Source organism: Oreochromis aureus, linkage group 18 (genome assembly GCF_013358895.1).
Source record: "Oreochromis aureus strain Israel breed Guangdong linkage group 18, ZZ_aureus, whole genome shotgun sequence".
In the NCBI taxonomy this organism is placed as follows: Eukaryota; Metazoa; Chordata; class Actinopteri; order Cichliformes; family Cichlidae; genus Oreochromis; species Oreochromis aureus.
The window spans coordinates 9,504,706-9,522,753 of record NC_052959.1 but is presented as its reverse complement, the minus strand read 5'-3'; the positions used below and the strand labels follow the sequence as shown (position 1 = coordinate 9,522,753).

The 18,048-nt window shown below is 40.5% G+C and overlaps 2 protein-coding genes across 4 annotated transcripts; one reads left to right on the top strand and one right to left on the bottom strand.

Moving 5' to 3' along the window:
- Positions 1 to 327: 327 nt before the first annotated feature.
- Positions 328 to 4,717, top strand: LOC116332024 (UDP-N-acetylglucosamine/UDP-glucose/GDP-mannose transporter-like). Its single transcript, XM_031754872.2, has 13 exons — positions 328 to 579; positions 1,495 to 1,528; positions 1,606 to 1,692; positions 1,773 to 1,840; positions 1,926 to 1,997; positions 2,079 to 2,147; positions 2,250 to 2,352; positions 2,438 to 2,530; positions 2,623 to 2,690; positions 2,778 to 2,856; positions 2,940 to 3,022; positions 4,218 to 4,270; positions 4,396 to 4,717. The coding sequence occupies exons 1-13, from the start codon at positions 386 to 388 to the stop codon at positions 4,404 to 4,406; spliced, it is 1,014 nt and encodes a 337-aa protein (XP_031610732.1). The 5' UTR covers positions 328 to 385; the 3' UTR covers positions 4,407 to 4,717.
- Positions 4,718 to 4,789: 72 nt separating this feature from the next.
- mier1b (mesoderm induction early response 1b, transcriptional regulator) lies at positions 4,790 to 17,483 on the bottom strand. Of its 3 annotated transcripts, none has more exons than XM_031754867.2 (13): positions 17,413 to 17,483; positions 16,559 to 16,583; positions 14,944 to 15,092; positions 13,450 to 13,632; positions 12,217 to 12,346; positions 12,044 to 12,111; positions 11,636 to 11,708; positions 11,354 to 11,505; positions 11,157 to 11,238; positions 10,930 to 11,024; positions 10,502 to 10,629; positions 9,274 to 9,422; positions 4,790 to 6,551 (listed from the first exon to the last, which is right to left on the bottom strand). In XM_031754867.2, exons 1-13 carry the CDS (start codon positions 17,419 to 17,421, stop codon positions 6,256 to 6,258), a joined length of 1,539 nt encoding a protein of 512 aa, XP_031610727.1. In that variant the 5' UTR covers positions 17,422 to 17,483; the 3' UTR covers positions 4,790 to 6,255. The 3 variants fall into 3 exon arrangements, with proteins under 3 accessions (XP_031610727.1, XP_031610728.1, XP_031610730.1); XM_031754868.2 differs by having other exon boundaries at positions 9,295 to 9,422; XM_031754870.2 differs by having other exon boundaries at positions 10,502 to 10,548.
- Positions 17,484 to 18,048: the final 565 nt, after the last annotated feature.

The window sequence follows — 18,048 nt, the reverse complement described above, 5'->3', positions numbered from 1 at the left end:
TACACACCTGAGGCGAAAAAGAAGGGTTTACTGTCATTTCTCTTGCCTGTGTGGCTGGCACTTTAACAAATCCTGGTTATTTCAGCGGTTATGAAGTTGGTTAGCTTTTTTTGGTTGTAGCTAGGTGTGTTACTACAGCATAAAATTAAGACGCTATTTTGTGGAAGTCATGCCTGCACATAGAAGTTAAACCAGCTTTTATTTAGGTCAATTCAGATAGACATAGCTGAATTAAAACATTTTTTAAAGTCTTAGAAATTGAGATGTTTCCCTCCTTTCTATTTCCTTCTTCGCCGACGGGATTACCGAGCACAGTCTTTCACGCATGCGCGGGAAGACCTATTGGAGTTCCTTTTTTTTTAAACAAACTTTGTGGACCCTTCTGATGGCGGCGCACGTCAAACGTCGGGGTGAGCCCGGCCAAAAGAGCTTGTCGTCTGAGGGAACATCCTCCACAACCGAAAGACAAACATCCGGGGATACCTCAGCGGTGCTGCTGAAGCTGTTGGCGGCGGTCTTTTACGGAGTCAGCTCGTTCCTCATCGTCGTCGTCAACAAAAGCGTCCTCACCAACTACAGGTAAAGGTGCAAAGTCTAGCCGCTGATTGGTGGGGCACGTTTGACCATTACACCATTATCAATAAGAAGAAGAAGAAGGGCTGTCAGATAAAACGATGCTGGACATACATATGTATAGTGGGAAAATTGTCAGAGAAATGGGTCCAGGTGAAACTTTAGGTACCACAGGACACGCACCCTTTGACGCAACCTCTACCCCACTGCACACAACACACCCAGGGGTGCAGCTGGATGTACTCTGCACAGAAGATAATGCTGGAAACGTATTGAACCACGTGTCTCCTATAATGTTATTATCATCATTGTTATTATTCGTTATAAACAAAGATTTTTAAATATAGGGTAAAAATAACTGATAGGTATAAGTGTGACTGTGTTCCAGGAGAAGGTGCAGAATTTTAGCTTTAAAATGTCAAAAATAAAAGTGGCGTCCTATACCATAACACTGGCCACTTCATTGGGTACGCCTGTTCAATAATATCTAATCGGAGAAGAGAGATGATTTAAGTCACTTTCAACTGGTATGCTTGTTTTTGCTGCTGAACTGCTGTGATTTTCCCAACTCAACAACCAACTCTAGAGTTTAGAGAGTATAATCAAAAATACAAATAAAGGAGGAAATATGCAGTGAGCAGTAGTTATCTGGGAAAGATGCCTTCTTGATGTCAGAGGTCAAACAGTAACTCAACTATTTTTTACAACCAAGCTATCATCAAACCTCTTATGAATCTCAGTATGTGTGAGGGTCAGAGTTAGGCATCAACAAGATGAAAGCATGCATCCAAAACCAGAAAGCCCTCCAAAAAAGTGGATAACTTCCAGGAAATGAAGCTTCTCATCCTCATATCGTCTGCAATGGAATGTCAGGTAAAGCATCATTCATATGACTGAGTCATGTGTCGTCTTGTTTTACAGATTCCCGTCATCAACATGCGTTGGAATCGGCCAAGTAAGCATCTCTTTAAAGCTGTTTTCTGTTTATGTGGTAGCACCGTCTGATGTGCCGTGCCCCCCTTTCCTTTGCAGATGCTGGCTACGGTTGTAGTTCTGAGGATTGGGAAGATGTTGGGAGTTATCTCATTTCCAGATTTGGATTCGAGTATTCCACGCAAGGTGAGGTGGGGATTTATAAAGCAGAAAATCAAAAAATGAAGAACTGGTCATCACATTTCACACACACCCCATCTTTCCAGATGTTCCCGCTGCCACTGTTGTATGTTGGGAATCAAATATCAGGACTGTTTGGGACACAGCGCCTCAAGTGAGAGCTTCATAGAACATGACACGAGACGCAGCGTCCCAAATGTGACTTGCCAAACTTAACAGCTTGTATTTTTCTGCCTCAGTTTACCCATGTTTACTGTGCTGAGGAGGTTCAGTATTTTTCTTACCATGGTGTTTGAGGGATTCTTGCTAAAGTAAGAAAATATTTTTTTCTCTCAGATTTTTCTGCATAAATAACTGATTTTAACACTGCCACCCGTCTACTTTCCTCACAGAAAGACCTTTTCTACCTCCATTAAAATGACGGTGTTCACCATGATCTTTGGTGCTTTCATCGCGGCCAGGTGAGACGGTCACATGCACAAACACTGCCATCCGCTTCGGGCTTTATGAAGAGGCACGTGTGTGATTCTTTGCCACGTTCTGTGGCGTTTTTTGCTTTGTAGCGCCGACTTAGCTTTTGATCTGGAAGGATACGTATTCATAATGCTGAATAACGTTCTGACAGCAGCCAACGGGGCATATGTGAAGCAGAAGCTGGACTCCAAGGTGAGCAGAGCAGCGGGTCACACAGTATATATACTGCCTCTTTGTCATGAAGACTTTAAAGGGTCATCTTCTCCCATCCACACAGGAGCTGGGCAAATATGGTCTTCTTTATTACAATGCTTTGATAATGATTTTCCCCACTCTGGCGTACGCTTACTACTCAGGGGACTTGCAAATGGTACGTTTTCAAACACTGATTGGTTTGTAAGATTTAGAGTAAGAGAGCTCAGATAATCAGTGCTGTGTGTGTGCGTGGGTGTTTGGGTACAGGGGCTGGAGTATAATGGTTGGTCTGATCACATGTTTGCTGTGCAGTTTGTTCTCTCCTGTGTCATGGGGTAAAGTAGACGCCTAATCCTCATTGTTTATTCCATGATTGCCCACTTTGCTCTTTTCGTCTAACTCTGCTTCGCTTCATTGGACAGATTTATTTTGATGTACTCCATCATGCTGTGCACACAGTACAACTCCGCACTCACCACCTCCATCATTGGCTGTATTAAGGTGAGTCATCTCAGGCTGGCTCACGCTCACAGTTTGATGTGTAGTGTGTACATGTGCAGTGACTTTCCCTGTGACATCCACAGAATATCCTTGTGACATACATTGGAATGGTGTTTGGAGGGGACTACATATTCACCTGGACTAACTTTATAGGTCTGAACATCAGGTAAGACAGATTCAACAGCTGAACTGTTGAGCTGATTTAGGACCAGTGTAGTTCAAAGATGATCGAGACATTTTTGTTCTGGGGCTTCCTTGTGTGTCCAGACATAAGTGGAAAACGTATGAGAGGAGATCGGCAGTAAACTTCACTGAACAACAGATAGGGCATTGATTCATTCAGATACAGCACAGAGAGGAGCTGAAGAGGGTTGCAAAGTGGCTTGCAGAAGCATAGCAGACATGGGTGGAGGAAGGAGCTCAGACTTCATTCTCAAAGGCCTAGATGGCTAGAGATTGGATGGCAAACCCCTAAAAAATGTGTCCTGGTGTAGTCCCCAGCTGGCTGGCAATTAGTTTCTGAAGACTGCTGCCAATGAAATCAGTTGCAGAGAGAGTGCTGCACCAAAAACCTCTTTGTGATTGCTTTGATAGCCAGTAGATCGCCACGATTGCGAGTAGTTTGGAGTAGTTTGCCAACTTGTCTGCAGACACTTTCCAACTAACTGCCAAGTGTTAGTGAAACTTGAGAAAATGATGACACAAATCGAAAACAGATACAGATTTACCAAAAAAGTACAAGTTGTAGCTTACCACCACAATCAAAAAGCAAAAGTTTGACTTCGAAGGTGAATGCTTTGTTTTAATATGTTAGTGAGCGAAGCAATCACAAGGTTTTCAGTGCAGCACTGTCTTCTTCTTTGTGACCACTTTTGAGATTGCTGTTTCCACCGTCACCATCTTAATTCCAAAGATAATGGGTGTCATGATGTGGGGCGGGACCACCGTGAAACCAGTAATATTTATATAAATAAAATCAACTGAATAAACAATTTGTCAGTCACAAGTTGTAACACATTCAGCCAACCACAGATAATCCTCCTTTGAGAAACTGTCCTAATTTCATATCCTAATTTTTAAAAACATATTAAGACTAATATTTATAAAACAGACTTGATTTTTTTCCCCCCACTTTAGTGGGAGACTGAGCCATAAACTCATCAGGAAAGTGTTTATTAGAGTGGTCAAGGAAGAAAGCTGTTAGGTGGCCTTTACAGGTTTAAGCCACTTCCACCTTTACTTCATCTTTCCAAACTGGAAGCTCTGCCCATGTTTTAGAATGTCTGTGGTAGGAAAAAGTCCAATACTCGATTTAAAAAAAAAAATACAGGAGCACATTTTCTCATCTTTGTTTCCCACAGCATTGCTGGGAGCCTGGTGTACTCCTATATCACCTTCACACAGGAGCAATCAAGTAAGAACAGTTAAAATGAGTCAAAACCACACAAGGTTTCACCTTATCGATGTTTGGAATTTAACAATATAGTTTTTATACAAAGTGGACAAGTCTCTGAAGTTAACTGCTCTAAATTTCAACAGAAAAGGCATAAACTAAAGAGTGAAACCCCGCCCGGGACTGAAGAACTTCAGCCACATTGTCGCGTGTCGTCTTCTACGTGGAAACGTTTTTATGAGCGGTGGCAAGCACAGAGAAGACTCGTGGATGTGGTTGAAGAGGACACACAGAGGGTCGTTCAGCCATGAGAGAGGACGATCTGCTGTGGTGATCCCTATATGAACTTAATGAAAAAATGAACAATTATAAAAATTAATTTCCAAATTAAAAAATATCTATTTTTCCAATTCTGTTTCAATACATGACTTGGAATTAACTGTACATCATAAATAATTTTCTAATGAAGTTTTTGTTATTCTGTTATTGACTATTTTGCACAGCAATTCAATGAAAAGCCAGTATTATTCAAGTCATAGCCAGCCTTGGAATACACTTTATTTTTATTCACGCCATCATTTACATAGAAATAAAAGACAATATTGTCAAAACAAAACAAAAAAAACATTAACATTATTTGAGACAAACTCCTCTTATCTTCTGAATATAAAATAAAACATTTAATTGTTACGCTGAACAGCTACTGTACCAAAACATTAGGTTCTTTCAGGTGACACCTTCACATCAGCCAGGTCACTTTAACTCCTGGAAATCTGCTGTGTGGAAGCCAATTACTGAGGAATGACAGAAACTAAGTTCTGGTTTTAAAAAGAATCTCTGCATATTCAAAGCTGCACACAAGAAGGGGCTTTTTCTGCAACGAACTCTCTGAGTCGGGGTCACGCAGGAAAGGGAAGCACTGCCAAACAGAGGGAAAGAGGAATGGCTACTTTGTTTTTTTTTATTATTACAACCGTCTTGGAGAAACAAAAGCAGGAACAGTTTTCCAACAAAAAGCACAGCCTACAAGGAAGACCAGAAAATACAGACAGACAGTCAGTTATAAAACCGCTCGAGGTAAGAAATCTATACAAACTTTACATGAAAAATCACATTCTGACTAGTAAAAACAAAGTGTTGAGCAATGCACTGACTATGAAAATCCAAAAATACAGAGATCTTCTACATGGTGACTTATAATACAGGACATCACTGATGTCAGCTGCTTTACACAAACAAACCTGCAGGGGGAGTCACCCTCTGGTTTATTTATCTGAAACAAACAGCCACTATAGAGAAAGAAGTGAAGGAGTGAACATGGACTTCTGCTGGGTTCTGACGCCACATCTCATTGATAGAGACGAGAAACGTACAATCAAAGTGCAACTAAAGTGAGAACTAGCTACAGCACCAGCCTATTCCTCTTGTTTTTACTAAGCATCTTTATGACAGCATAAGCACGTAATCACTTAGACATGTCCTGTTTCATCAAATCCTTATAACAGCAAGCAAATGGCTTCAATGGCAATCACCCATCATTAGACTAGGATTTATTTTACTTTTGTTAAAAAATATAAATATCTTGTGTAAAAAAATATCGCAGGTGATTTATTATCTTTAAGAACAAATAGAAAAAGGGAATTCTTGGCAAAATTTTGTCAGGCTCCAAAAAGGGAGGCTGGGGATGTTTTGATGGACGTTATCTAGCTATGATACTTTGGGATGAGCTTGGGGGGGTTGATGGGATGGAAGGACGTCGGGGTGGGGGTAACTGCCGCCCCTCCTGGAGGACCTCGGTTGGCTGTTCTTCAAGATGTGATGTTCAGTGACCTTTGACCTCAAAGCCAGTCTGTCTCTCTCTGTCAGGAGATGCTATGCTCATGGGTCAGTAGGGTTCATTTTCCTCATCCTCTGCCCCCCTAAATCTACCCATCACTGGAGAAGTACAAACATTTTTCACCCCCAAGTCAGTGTCTGTTAGTCAACGCTGCTCAGCTGTGAAGCCATCAATTCTCCTGCGTTCTGGATGGTTCCACTTCGCTTTGGCACACGGGCTCTGCCTCCGTCCTGCACCTTTTGGCCGGCCTGTCGGGTGCTGTGTCCCTGTGGTCTAGCAGAGGCTCCATGGAGCCATTTCTGTCGAGGGTGGGTGCAGTGGGCTGGCTGCAGCCGTTGGAGTTGTTGTCTGAAGCTGGAGGCGGAGCTTCCAGGGGATGGGACGGACCGTTGGACTGAACGCCCTCAGATTTGACTTGGTTTGCTGGCGGCAACTGAGCACCATCCACCGTGTGGCTTGCAACACCTAAGAAAGAAAGAAAGATGAAACACGGGGTTAGACATATTTCAGAAAGTTTAAGGGGGAAAAAAGCCATTCAGGTATTGTTGGATGTTTTCAATCAGGTTCCTGAGATTCCACCATTTACAGGGAGTGCAACCTTCATGCAGAGGTTTTACAGACGTGATCACATCACATTACCTGTCAGCCATTTTGGACATGTAATAATCCTGAAACATAGTGAAAAACCTACTACCGTATTTTCACGACCATAAGGCGCACATAAATGTCTTAGATTTTCTTCAAAAAGTGCGGTGCGCCCTATAGTGCAGTGCGCCCTGTGTGTGTTGTAAGGAGGACGTAGTAGAGAACACCATGAGAACGCTAAAGGGGGAAGTGTGGGCATTGATTGCATATACAATCGCACATACCTGTATAAAAGAACAGGTATGTGCGTTATGCAGAACATCGTTGTTTTAACAACCCTGAAAATGGCAGAGACACGCTTATGAAGCACAGTTTAAACTGAAGGCCATCAGCTACATGAGAGGAACATGGAAATCGAGCAGCATGAGAGAATTTAAGATTAATGAATCGATGGTTCGCAAGTGGAGGAAGCTGGAAAACGAGCTCCGACAGGTCAAGAAGACGCAGCTGAGTTTCCGCGGACATAAGGCGAGGTGGCCCGAGTTGGAGGAAAGACTCGAGCAGTGGATCATCGAGCAAAGAACGAGTGGGAGAAGCGTTTCGACGGTCACCATTCAACTGAAAGCAGTAACGCTAGCAGAAGAAATGAAAATTGAACATTTCCAAGGAGGTCCGGTCTTGGTGCTTTCGTTTCATGAAACGGTGCCATTTTTCCATCCGGACCAGGACTACGGTAGCGCAGCAACTTCCAGCGGATTATAATGAAAAGCTGGCCATCTTCCGCTCCTACTGCAGCAAACACATCGCCGACAAACACATCCAGCCCAGCCACATCACTAACATGGACGAGGTGTCGCTCACTTTCGACATCCCGGTGAGTCACACTGTGGAGAAGAAGGGGACCAGCACGGTAGCGATACGCACAACGGGGCACGAAAAGTCTTCTTTTACTGTTGTGCTTGGCTGCCATGCTAATGGACAGAAACTGCCGCCTATGGTGATTTTTAAGAGAAAGACTTTGCCTAAAGAGAAGTTTCCAGCAGGAGTCATCATTAAGGCAAATGAAAAGGGCTGGATGGATGAGGAAATGATGAAAGAGTGGCTGAGGGAGGTGTATGTAAGGAGACCAGGTGGTTTTTTCCACGCATCACCATCGCTGTTGATCGGTGACTCTATGCGTGCCCCAACTATGGCATCTAAGAGTAAACAAACAAATGTATAAACTCAAAGGAACGTCTTGATGCATTCTCAATCATCCAGGTAAGTAAATCTCCAAAGGTTCATTCTGTTCATCTGGACGTCCAGATGAACAGAATGAACCTTTGGAGATCCTCAGAGGAAGTAAAACATAACTAGCATGTTGCTCATTATGTGGAGAAGCTGGGCAAAGGAGGGCTGATGATGGATATCAACTTTCGCCCGCCGAATGTGTTTACTGATGCTGTGAAGTGTAACCCTGGCATTCTCCCTGACTTCACGCCACACAATATATGTCATTATGTTATCAACAACCTGTCAAATTTTATTGGATAAGATCTGAATTTCTACAAAAGCTTCAGTGATTATCAGCATTTTGTGTTAAGATGGGTAACAAATCCCAGTCACCTCAGGTATTTACCTGATTATCATTATTAACATGTCTCTGTGCATTATCCCATACATTGCAACGAGTCATGGAGCTCATTTCTTATTAATGACAGTAATAGTGAGTTGAATTGTTGAGGATATCCATAATTTTCCGTCAGTAAGCGCTGCTGTTAGCTCCAGTTTGCTGATATTCACAGGTGTTTCTGACACTTTTTTAAAGTGGATCTAAAGTGGGCAGACTCACACTTAGCAAATAAACTCTCGTGATGTGAGAAGGTAATCAAGCTGTTTATCTGAGGAAAAGTACTTTAAGAGTTTTAGGCCGGTAAAGTCTAATATTAGCTGGCAGGATGTTAAGCTTGCAACGTTATGTTGCTGTTTAGCCATCTCTTGTCAGCTGTCCAGAGACGGGAGGGTTCTGTGGCTGATCTGCTGACGATAACTAATTCGTGTAGGATTACTTATTTTAGAACCCTAACTTCAGTTCAGGAGGAAGAGGATGAGATGGAGATGGTGAGGCGAGAGTGGAAGTGGAGGAGACAATTGAAGGAAATAAGAAAGAAAAAAAACTAGCAAGAAAATGAAAATACAAATCTAAAAATTTTAAATGGTCATATATTGTTTGAAATGACTGGTGATTTTAAAATTCAAGTAGCTTATAATTGTTTTACTGTTATACTATTTATCTGATGTCTGTATCCATCAACTGTTTTTTTTGTGCTGTCTATCTGAAACAACAGGAAAGTGATTTAAAAAAAAAACATTATTTCTGTCCTTGATGATTGCTGCACCCAACCATGCAGCAGAATACAGGTGTGAGGGGGACAAAAGTGGTGATACTGTCTATGTAAACTACATATGAATGACTGTATTGAATATTTAAGTGATGGTTAAAGTAACTTTAAGTCAGTTTTCAAGCACAGGATCATAGTTTGTCTTAAATTCTTGTCATTTGCCCAAAACTCTGATTAAATGGAAGGCTGGTTATATTTTAGGATAAACGTGGTGCACTCACAATGTGTATTTATCAGCTCACCATTCTGACTACTGCTGTCTTCTCTCTCCGAGTGGCTGGCGCTGCTGTTGGAGGTGGTGGGAGGAGGCGACGCTGCCCTGCTGGATGTCGCACTCTCCGTCTCATCTAGTAATCTGTCCATATAGTCTCTGATGATAGAAAGCAGTGCACACAGTCTATTACACAACCTCAACTCTTCATATGGTTTAGCAGTCTGTGTGGTCAGGTGTCCCTCCCCAGTCTGACAGTGACTGTGGGTGGTTTCTACGACATTACAATCTATAGCTTCACTTATGCGATGGCTTCTATAAACCGGGTTTGATTCTTTCACAATCCTTAAAGACAGAGCCACAAAAATTAAATAAATCCGACATGCAAAAGTATAACTTGGAAAGGACTTTATAGTGTAGTAGCAAAGACATGTTGTGTGCGCTCCAGCTTCAGGAAGTAAACTGAATTCCCCATTTTGTTAAATCAGTGGGTCCAAAGTTTAACTTTGAAAACTAAAATTAAAGTTTCTTTCTTTTTTTGCTTTTTAAACTATGCACTACATGTGTGATTTTATCATTCATGCATCTCTAACAGTTCAGATTTGAGCCACCAAAGAAAGCACCAATCTTTACTGCTATGAACCACCAGCATCTAAACCACAACTCTGCAGGGATTAAGAGATGCTCTTTTTTTTCTACAATCAAGGAAATAAAAAGACAAATCTCTGCTGGAGCAGCTGCTTGAAGATGACGATGACGGTCAGCAGGCTCCAAGAAGAGCTCAAACAAAAGGATGAGTTTCTTCAAAGAGAAAAAGACGGTTCGCACAAAATCCCATATAGATTTGCACAAACTGGCTCAAAAAGAAGATCAAATGAAGAGCACCTGCCAGTCCACTGAACTAACCATAAAGGACAGACAGCTCAGAGAGATGTTCAAGCTAGAAAATGAGAACAACTGATGACCACTAAAGAACAGAAGGAAGCAGCAAACAAGGCACAACAGAAGGTTAATCTCCTCAACAACCAGTTTCAGGTATGCTGCCTCAGCAGACTATTTTATAATAATGCAGCCATCACTGGTGCCAAAGGGGCTTTAACCAAGCATTTGCAAAGCTCTTAATACTTAAAAAAGATTTTTACATAAGCAACCTCACAGTCGGTGGAGGTTGCACGTTACTAATTGTCTATGAGCAATGTTCTTCAAAATTGCATACACTTTTTTAAAAGTAAACTTACGTGACACCGGGGTGAAGGTTGTATTTCCTTTTCCCAAGTCTGGTTTGCTGTGCAAAGAAATCATAACGCTCAGACTTCTTCCACATGTAATAAAAGGCCACACATTCTCCTACAGACCTAGTTCTCACCTGAAAGATTTAATTCAGCAGACATGAAATGACCATTATTACCATCACCTGAAGACACAGTTTCAGGACAGATTCAAGTAAGAGACAAATCAAATTAGAGCTTAGCAACTGGACAAAAGTCAAATGATTTGCAGACATTTTAACATCTTAACAAATCAATTTTACTGGTCTCAAAAAGTAAAACGGTTCAAATGAAGCAGATTCCAACCCTAAGTATCCAGAAAACCACTTGACAGTAAACATATCAGGTTAGCGCCATGTTAGAATAAGAAATCGCTAACTAATGTGTTTTTCTCTCACCTTGTTGGCCTGTATTAAATGAAAGTCTTTCCCATAAGCTTTCAGTCCTTGTTCAAAATTTCTACATTCTTCTTCAGTCCAGACAGAGAGCTCCTCTGTTAGAGAGAGTCATAAGTGTTAATGTTTGACTTGAATTCAACTGTTTTTTAGGAGAAAATTCAAAATGCAGAGGGCTACAAAGACAAGAGGAAAATGTGAAGGACATCTGTGAGTAATAGGTTGCTTACCTCTGGCTGCTTTTACATTAAATCTAAGTCTTCTTAAAGCTTCCTCTGTGTCAAAGTCACATTTCACCAGTTCATACAATGCCTACCAGCAGGATACAGACAAACAGGTTTAGATTAGACGACAGTTATACATAACTGAGTATGCACGTGATCTGCTTTGTGCGATTTGATTCAAGCTACAGAAGAGCTGCTGTCACCTGTTCATTATCTTTGATATGGGATCCCTCTGGGATTGCATCCACTCCTTTCTCCTCTCCCGTCCGCCTGGAAGCCTCTGTCAAGAACTCCACAACTTTGCCTTCAGGAAGACACTCGGGGTTCCACAACAGCTGGTCATCGTTTTCGTAAACTGAAAGTTCAGGTTCAAATGAAACGAAGGGCAAGACATCAACGTTTTATCCTGCAAAGCCTCCTCGGTTTATCTGGATCCAGGAAGGCTGAGAAAGGTTATGGTGTAAATACACAAAAACCCAACTTACCTTTCTCATTGTCTTTGTATTTGCACAGACCCACAGGAGTTTCTGCCTGATACATGGAACCCACCATAATTTCCTATTGGGAAAAACATAATTTACACTGAGTGTAGCCCAACAATTATTTCAGAAGTGTACTAACAGCAGAAAAAAAGATCTGGATTTCTTTTATGGCAAATATTTGTATTTATTTTATCAAATGTTTACACATACATATACAATTTATCAATTCACATAGCCTAAATCCCTGTTGTTTACAGTTAAAATAGATACATACATAACATACAGTATTCAGTATTAAGTTAACAACAAACTAATAATTCTGCAGTGGTCACATTATAAATCAGCAACTCATCACAGAGACGGCCAAATGAATTCAGCTTCATCTGATGGTGCACGTCTTTTTTGCTTTACCTTTTTCCAGTCTTCAGACGGAACATAATCTTCATCCTCATCTGACTCCTCCTCTGCATCATTATTACCTGAGACATAATGTGATATTTACTTATCCAGCTGTTTACAAATATAAAACAACACAAGTAAAAAGAAGAAAGATAAGAAAAATGTATTAGCAGTACAACACATACTTTCAAAGTACTTGAGTTTCTGAGGGCGAATAAGTTCTGCTGTGCCGAGTGACCTGACTGAGCGCGTGCGACCCTCTGAGGCTGCCTGGGTCTCACCTGCCTGTTCCAATGAGTTCTTCACATCCTCACTCTGAAAAAACAAACAAACAAAGCAAATGACAAAAAGTTTGAAAAGTTTAAACAATTTCAAAAATCATCTGCCACTCTTGACAAAAATCCAGCATGCATGTGTAGCTCTGTGTGGGTGCTTCTTTCTCTAACAGAACTCAAAGCCCCCACATGTAGTTGAGATTTTATAACCACAACTTTACCTAACAATATCACATAAGTGAAAGATAATGGCTGATTTGCATGAATGTCTCATTATGTTGTTTTTATCTCGTCTTTTACACAGACCACACCCTCAGTCCTCAGTTACTCAACAGTATAGAGAAAGAGAGTGGCAACAACGCCCCCATCACAAAGCAATACTGACCACCAGAGTTGGGCGATTTGCTTCACAGTAAATTCTATTGGCCCAATGAAGCATCATCGAAGACTGATGGCTATGCTGCCTGGTGGCAGAGGAGCCTTCCATTATAGTAGTGCTAGCCACCTTCTGTGAGGTAAAAAAATTACCAGCAGCCCCCAGTGCCATTCCTCAGCCTCCAGCACCTATGGTATAAATCTGTAGGTAAAAAGTTTCAGAAAAGTTTACTTCTGATCTTGACCTTTAGGTCACCAGGATTCTAATTCATCTGAGATTTTTCGTAGATGCACTTATGGTATGAATTTAAAAATCTTATGTTGCCTCATTCTCATGTTATTCCCAAACTTAGGTGTCCACGCCGGCGGCTAAGATACTGTGCAGGACTCTTGCGCCCCCAGGCCTCTGGTAGAGTACCCAAGCTTGAAGGATAGACCGCCCGCAGGGGCGAGAGGCCAATTTTTTTTTTTTTAATATATATATTTTTCTCTCACATCATGATGGATCCTTGCAGACACTCCACACACATACACATTAACTCCAAAGCCTGCAGAAGTTCAGGCATGAACTTTGATTGTATGTGGCAGTGCAACTCTTACTCTCACAACTATCTTACGAGATTTACCCTTGTAGCACGCCATAGCTAATACACAACAACAAAGCGCACGTATGCAGAGCTTAACATTCTGTTCAGAGAGAAGATTCACAAGATGTAGATACAGTTGTAGGCACAGAGGAGAATGACACACAAGCCCTCCGAAACGTACCTCATTTCTTTTCAGCTCGCCCGTGCTTCTGCTGCTTTCATCATTGTCAAGTTCCTCATCCTCTTCCTCATCATCCTCCTCTTCTTCTGGTTCTTCCTCTTCCTCCTCATCCTCATCTGCTGGTGATCTGCCGCCCCCATAACCATACAGACTCAGCAGCTCATCAATAGGCATCTCTCCCTCCTATTAAAAGCAGATTGGTTTACTGATGCTTGGGTGTTACATTTCTAAAAGTCATACACATCAAAACCTAAAAATCCTCCTGTAATAATTATTTGTCCAGATTAAAGTTCAAAACTAGTTTACCTTGATCCTTAAAAGTTCAAAAAAGTCAGTTTGATTTGATTTAAAGTTTGATTATTCTTCGAAAAAAAAAAAACCAGAACAAAATCGACTTTAAAGGTTCAAACCGTTCCAATATCATATTCAGCCACAAGAGGGCAAACCAATACAATGAAAATCATTGCTACTTGAACTTGTCTTAAAATGTCTACATACTTACACAGTGAGACATAAACAGAAAATGAAGTTCAATTATACAGAATAAACATTTCAGCCCTGAGCGAGCTATGCTGTGAAAAACATGGAATAACAACAGTTACAATTTCTTCAACAAGAAACAAGAAATAATCAAATTATCGGGGACCTGTGCTGCATTTCCCACTACCCAGTTATTCATTATCTATTCTGTGTAGTTAGTCAGTGCAGGTAAGGTTCCACAGACTGTGGCATCTACTGACCAAAATACAAAGTAGTGCAAAATGGAGCTTAGAGTGCAACTCTCCCTACAACCATTACTACACAGTTGTTGTTTAATTATTCCACCATGAATTACTTAAATGGAACGTGAAATTTTTTGGTCTGCTCCCATTTCCCATTGGGTCACACTGGTGGATGTTTGATTTGGCATATGGCAGATGCCTTTCTGGAAACAACCTTCCCATTTGTCCAGATTTGGGACCAGGATTAGGTAGAAGCCAACCCAATGCAAGATGTTACTTTATGATTTTCAAAAATCCAATATATCAGCTGAATTTTTTTTTTCTTTCAGACATACGAAACGGGTAGTTTTTATCTTTATGGTGTTCTGAAAAGGTGCTGCCAACCAAGAAGTTGCATCTGATGGATAAACTATACAACATCAACAGTCAGAACACGGTTGAGGCATATTTGTTCTATCGGCCATTAAAAATGCCAATACGTCTGAAAACGGCTAATACATAAAGATATAATCAGTCCGGCTTAAATACCAGGAGCACATTTGCGTTACAACTCTCTGAGCCTGGATTTGCGTCTCCTCCCAGAAACAACCTAGGGATCCTTTATGTGTAAGGCAGCTGTGTTAACCACTACACCCTGGAGCCATGTTTAGCCATTGCTATTTGAAATTTAGGATTATTCCCTTACAGACTGTAAAAATTAATTTTGAACTACACTAGTGTTTTATTTACCCCATGAGCCTGACCAAACCAAATATGATCTCCTGACACAAACCCGTGTAAGATCTTCAATCTCATTGGCATTGGTCTCATCTGATGCCTCCAACATTTCCTCCTCCTCCAGGGTGCGCTCATCATCAAAGTCATGGACAAGCATTTCAGCTGATGGGTCAAAATCATGGTCATCGGAACCTGCTGAACCTCCTATGAAAGGAAGCATGAAAGAGGCAGTGGAAATTTAGAAGGAAAATATGACAGAATTTTATCTTTACTTAAGGAAATTGCAACAAATTGTAAAGCTCTAAAGAATCACTCAGTATTTTTATTTGCATATCTTCACATAAACTGTATGAGTGTGGGCGGGTGAAATGTTATTTTATGGTTAAATTGTTAAATATTATATTCTAAATTAAATAAATGTTTAACTACTTACAAACTGAATACCCACACAGGATTACTTGAAGTACTGTGCACTAAACTAAGGACTTTTTACTTCAGTACTGCAGAGTACTGTAGTACGAACAGCACTAAATCAATCAGTGCCTAATTTTAGCCACTGCTCTGCTCTTTGCTACATCTGTAGTGCAAAATGCAAAGCTGGCCACAGTAACACATCTCATCTGAGGAAACACCTGGTCAAAGGCAAAATATATCTAAAAGCTGAAGACTATATTGTGCTTGATTCACCACAGGAGCTTCAGCTAACATTAGCAGATCTGTCTTTAACATACAAGAAGCTGAACCCATGGAGGACGATGATGAAACCTTTTTCACGGTGCTGGCTGACAGTTTAACTTCAGCCTCATGGTTTTTGGTTTTTTGGGTTTGTTTGTTTTTTTACTTTTTACACTGGCTGCACTGCAATTTCTTATCAGACAGATAGATCCTTTATTAATCCTTTACACAAAATTACACTGCCATGGAAGTTTCAACACAATCATAACACCACATATCCCAACCAGCAAAATATTCACTCCTAAATAAATCAGTTGATAATATATAAATAAAACAGCCAGCTAACATGTACAAATATGCAAACATATCAATAAAATCCTTATTACTATTATGCATTAAACATTCTTATAGTAACTGTTATACAAAGCTCAGACTTGCACATTGATGCAATCAGTGTTTTACTGAAAGTGCTACTGTTGATAATCTCCAGGGTGTGTGTGTGCAGAACTGAAACGACCATATTACATGAGATACCACATCAGAAATCTTATTTAGTCTAACATTGTTATTTAATATCGTAATATGCAAACACTGTGACAGTGATGTCAAGATCACAGAAATTTTCAGATGATGATGAAGGCAGCTGGTGTGGTGAGTATAATGCTTCAAAAAATATTAATAATAGTAAAATGTTCAAATTAAGAAGTACTGACTTATTTTTTTAAATTAGTATTTTGTAACATCAATTTCTTATTTCAAAATAAGTACAGGAAAAAACTGTGTTGTCTTAAACATAAAGGGTACCTAACCCTAAAAACTTGATACATTTATTTTCCGTTTCAAACTAATCATAATTAAAAACAAACAAACAAACCACAGAACACGATTGATATCGATCAAAATCAAAATTAATCCGTGTCTGATAGACAAAAGATTTCAAATCAGTGTCTTTCGACCAACCAACTACAGAAAGCCTCCAACTACATGTAAATTACCTGGGCTCGAATTCCCGAGGGAGGGCTGAAAAACAGAAAAAGAGCAACAAATTAAAAAATTAAAAAAAAAAAAAATTGAAATACTATTAAAAAACTGCATCAGATGCAATACGTCATTAGATGGACAACAACAACATAAAAAAAGCTCACTGCTGATTAACTTGACATATTCTAGTTCCTTTGACAGACGACTGTAAACGGGAGCTGGGGAAAAGCGCGCCCGACCCTGTCCTAAAGCTGACTGCAGTTCAACACAAACTGAAACAAAGAATACTGTCACCAGTTCCTGTGGGAACATTTATTTAGCACCTCGCTGACTGAAATGTCACAGGTACAGCGTCGTGTATATCACCGGCAATCACCCAAACTTAGCGCCAACAGCCAAGTGCTTACTAGGTTAATTTTCTCAGCTCGCTAACTTACAAGAGAAGTTGCAAGCTAGTTAATTCTCCTTTAGATATTCATGCTAACGCGTCCAAGTTAAGCTTGGTATCAACAGCCAACAAATAACGATTAAAAATAGCCCATAAAATATCTCCAAGCATAAAAATCCGTCACACGGCTGAATAAAAAATATTAACATACACAGTTAAGTATTCTCGAAGAAAACCGCGGAGTAACATCGCTAACGCTGCAGCTACCTCCAAACGGGGCTAGCGCCGCTAATGTTAGCTAAACCCGAAGTTTAATAAACATGCCTGAGTCGAGAAATGCTCATTATTTAGCAGCGAAAACATCCCACACTTAATTTCGTACACTTAAACTACAACACACAAACAATGTGAATATTCGACTGAAGTAACTATCCCGTAGTATAAATTTATTTTTTCCGAATATTTATTTCACTTTCTTACCTCCGCCATGTTCGCAATCCTACAGGGTCAAGTCGGGGGTCAGCGGTAGTTCCCGGATGTGGAGCCCCGCCCACCTACGTTTCCATAGAAAAACTGAGTGACCACAAGCAGTAGAGACTTAGAGACTTAGAGCTTTTTATTGTCATTGTGCAGTTTCTTGCACAGCGAAATTGGATAGCTGGACCACAAAGGTGCTAAAATAAGAAGAAGAGAAACCAATATACAATAAGGCTGAAAAAATAAAAAAAAAAATAAAAAATAAATAGAATAGAATAAAACTATATACATGGTGTATGTGTAGGAAACACTGAAACAGACTGGGACCAAAATAATTTCACATGAGCCAAAAATATTGCACAGAACATGGAAAGACTGAGATATTGCACATAGATGATCAACAGCAGTGTCAGAGTGGATGTGTTGGGGAAGTCTTTACACACTCTTAGTTTGCATTAAGAGTTCTGACAGCCCACGGGAAGAAGCTGTTCTTTAGTCTGTTGGTTTTGCACCTGATGGATCTGAGCTTTTTTCTAGAGGGCAGGATGTTGAAGAGGTGGTGGTTAGGATGGAGGTGGTCCTTTATAATTGCCCTGGCTCTGGAGAGACATCTTGAGCTGGCAATTAAGTCCAGGGAGG

Bases quoted from the DNA above. Each gene is read 5' to 3' on its own strand.
- LOC116332024 (XM_031754872.2), top strand. From the start codon at position 386: ATGGCGGCGCACGTCAAACGTCGGGGTGAGCCCGGCCAAAAGAGCTTG. The intron at 1,529-1,605 runs GTAAGCATCTCT...TTTCCTTTGCAG, and splicing joins CATGCGTTGGAATCGGCCAA to ATGCTGGCTACGGTTGTAGT. The intron at 3,023-4,217 runs GTAAGACAGATT...TGTTTCCCACAG, and splicing joins TTTATAGGTCTGAACATCAG to CATTGCTGGGAGCCTGGTGT.
- mier1b (XM_031754867.2), bottom strand. The intron at 11,506-11,635 runs GTAAGTTGGGTT...CTGAACTTTCAG, and splicing joins ATACAAAGACAATGAGAAAG to TTTACGAAAACGATGACCAG. The intron at 11,239-11,353 runs GTGACAGCAGCT...TCCTGCTGGTAG, and splicing joins ATATCAAAGATAATGAACAG to GCATTGTATGAACTGGTGAA.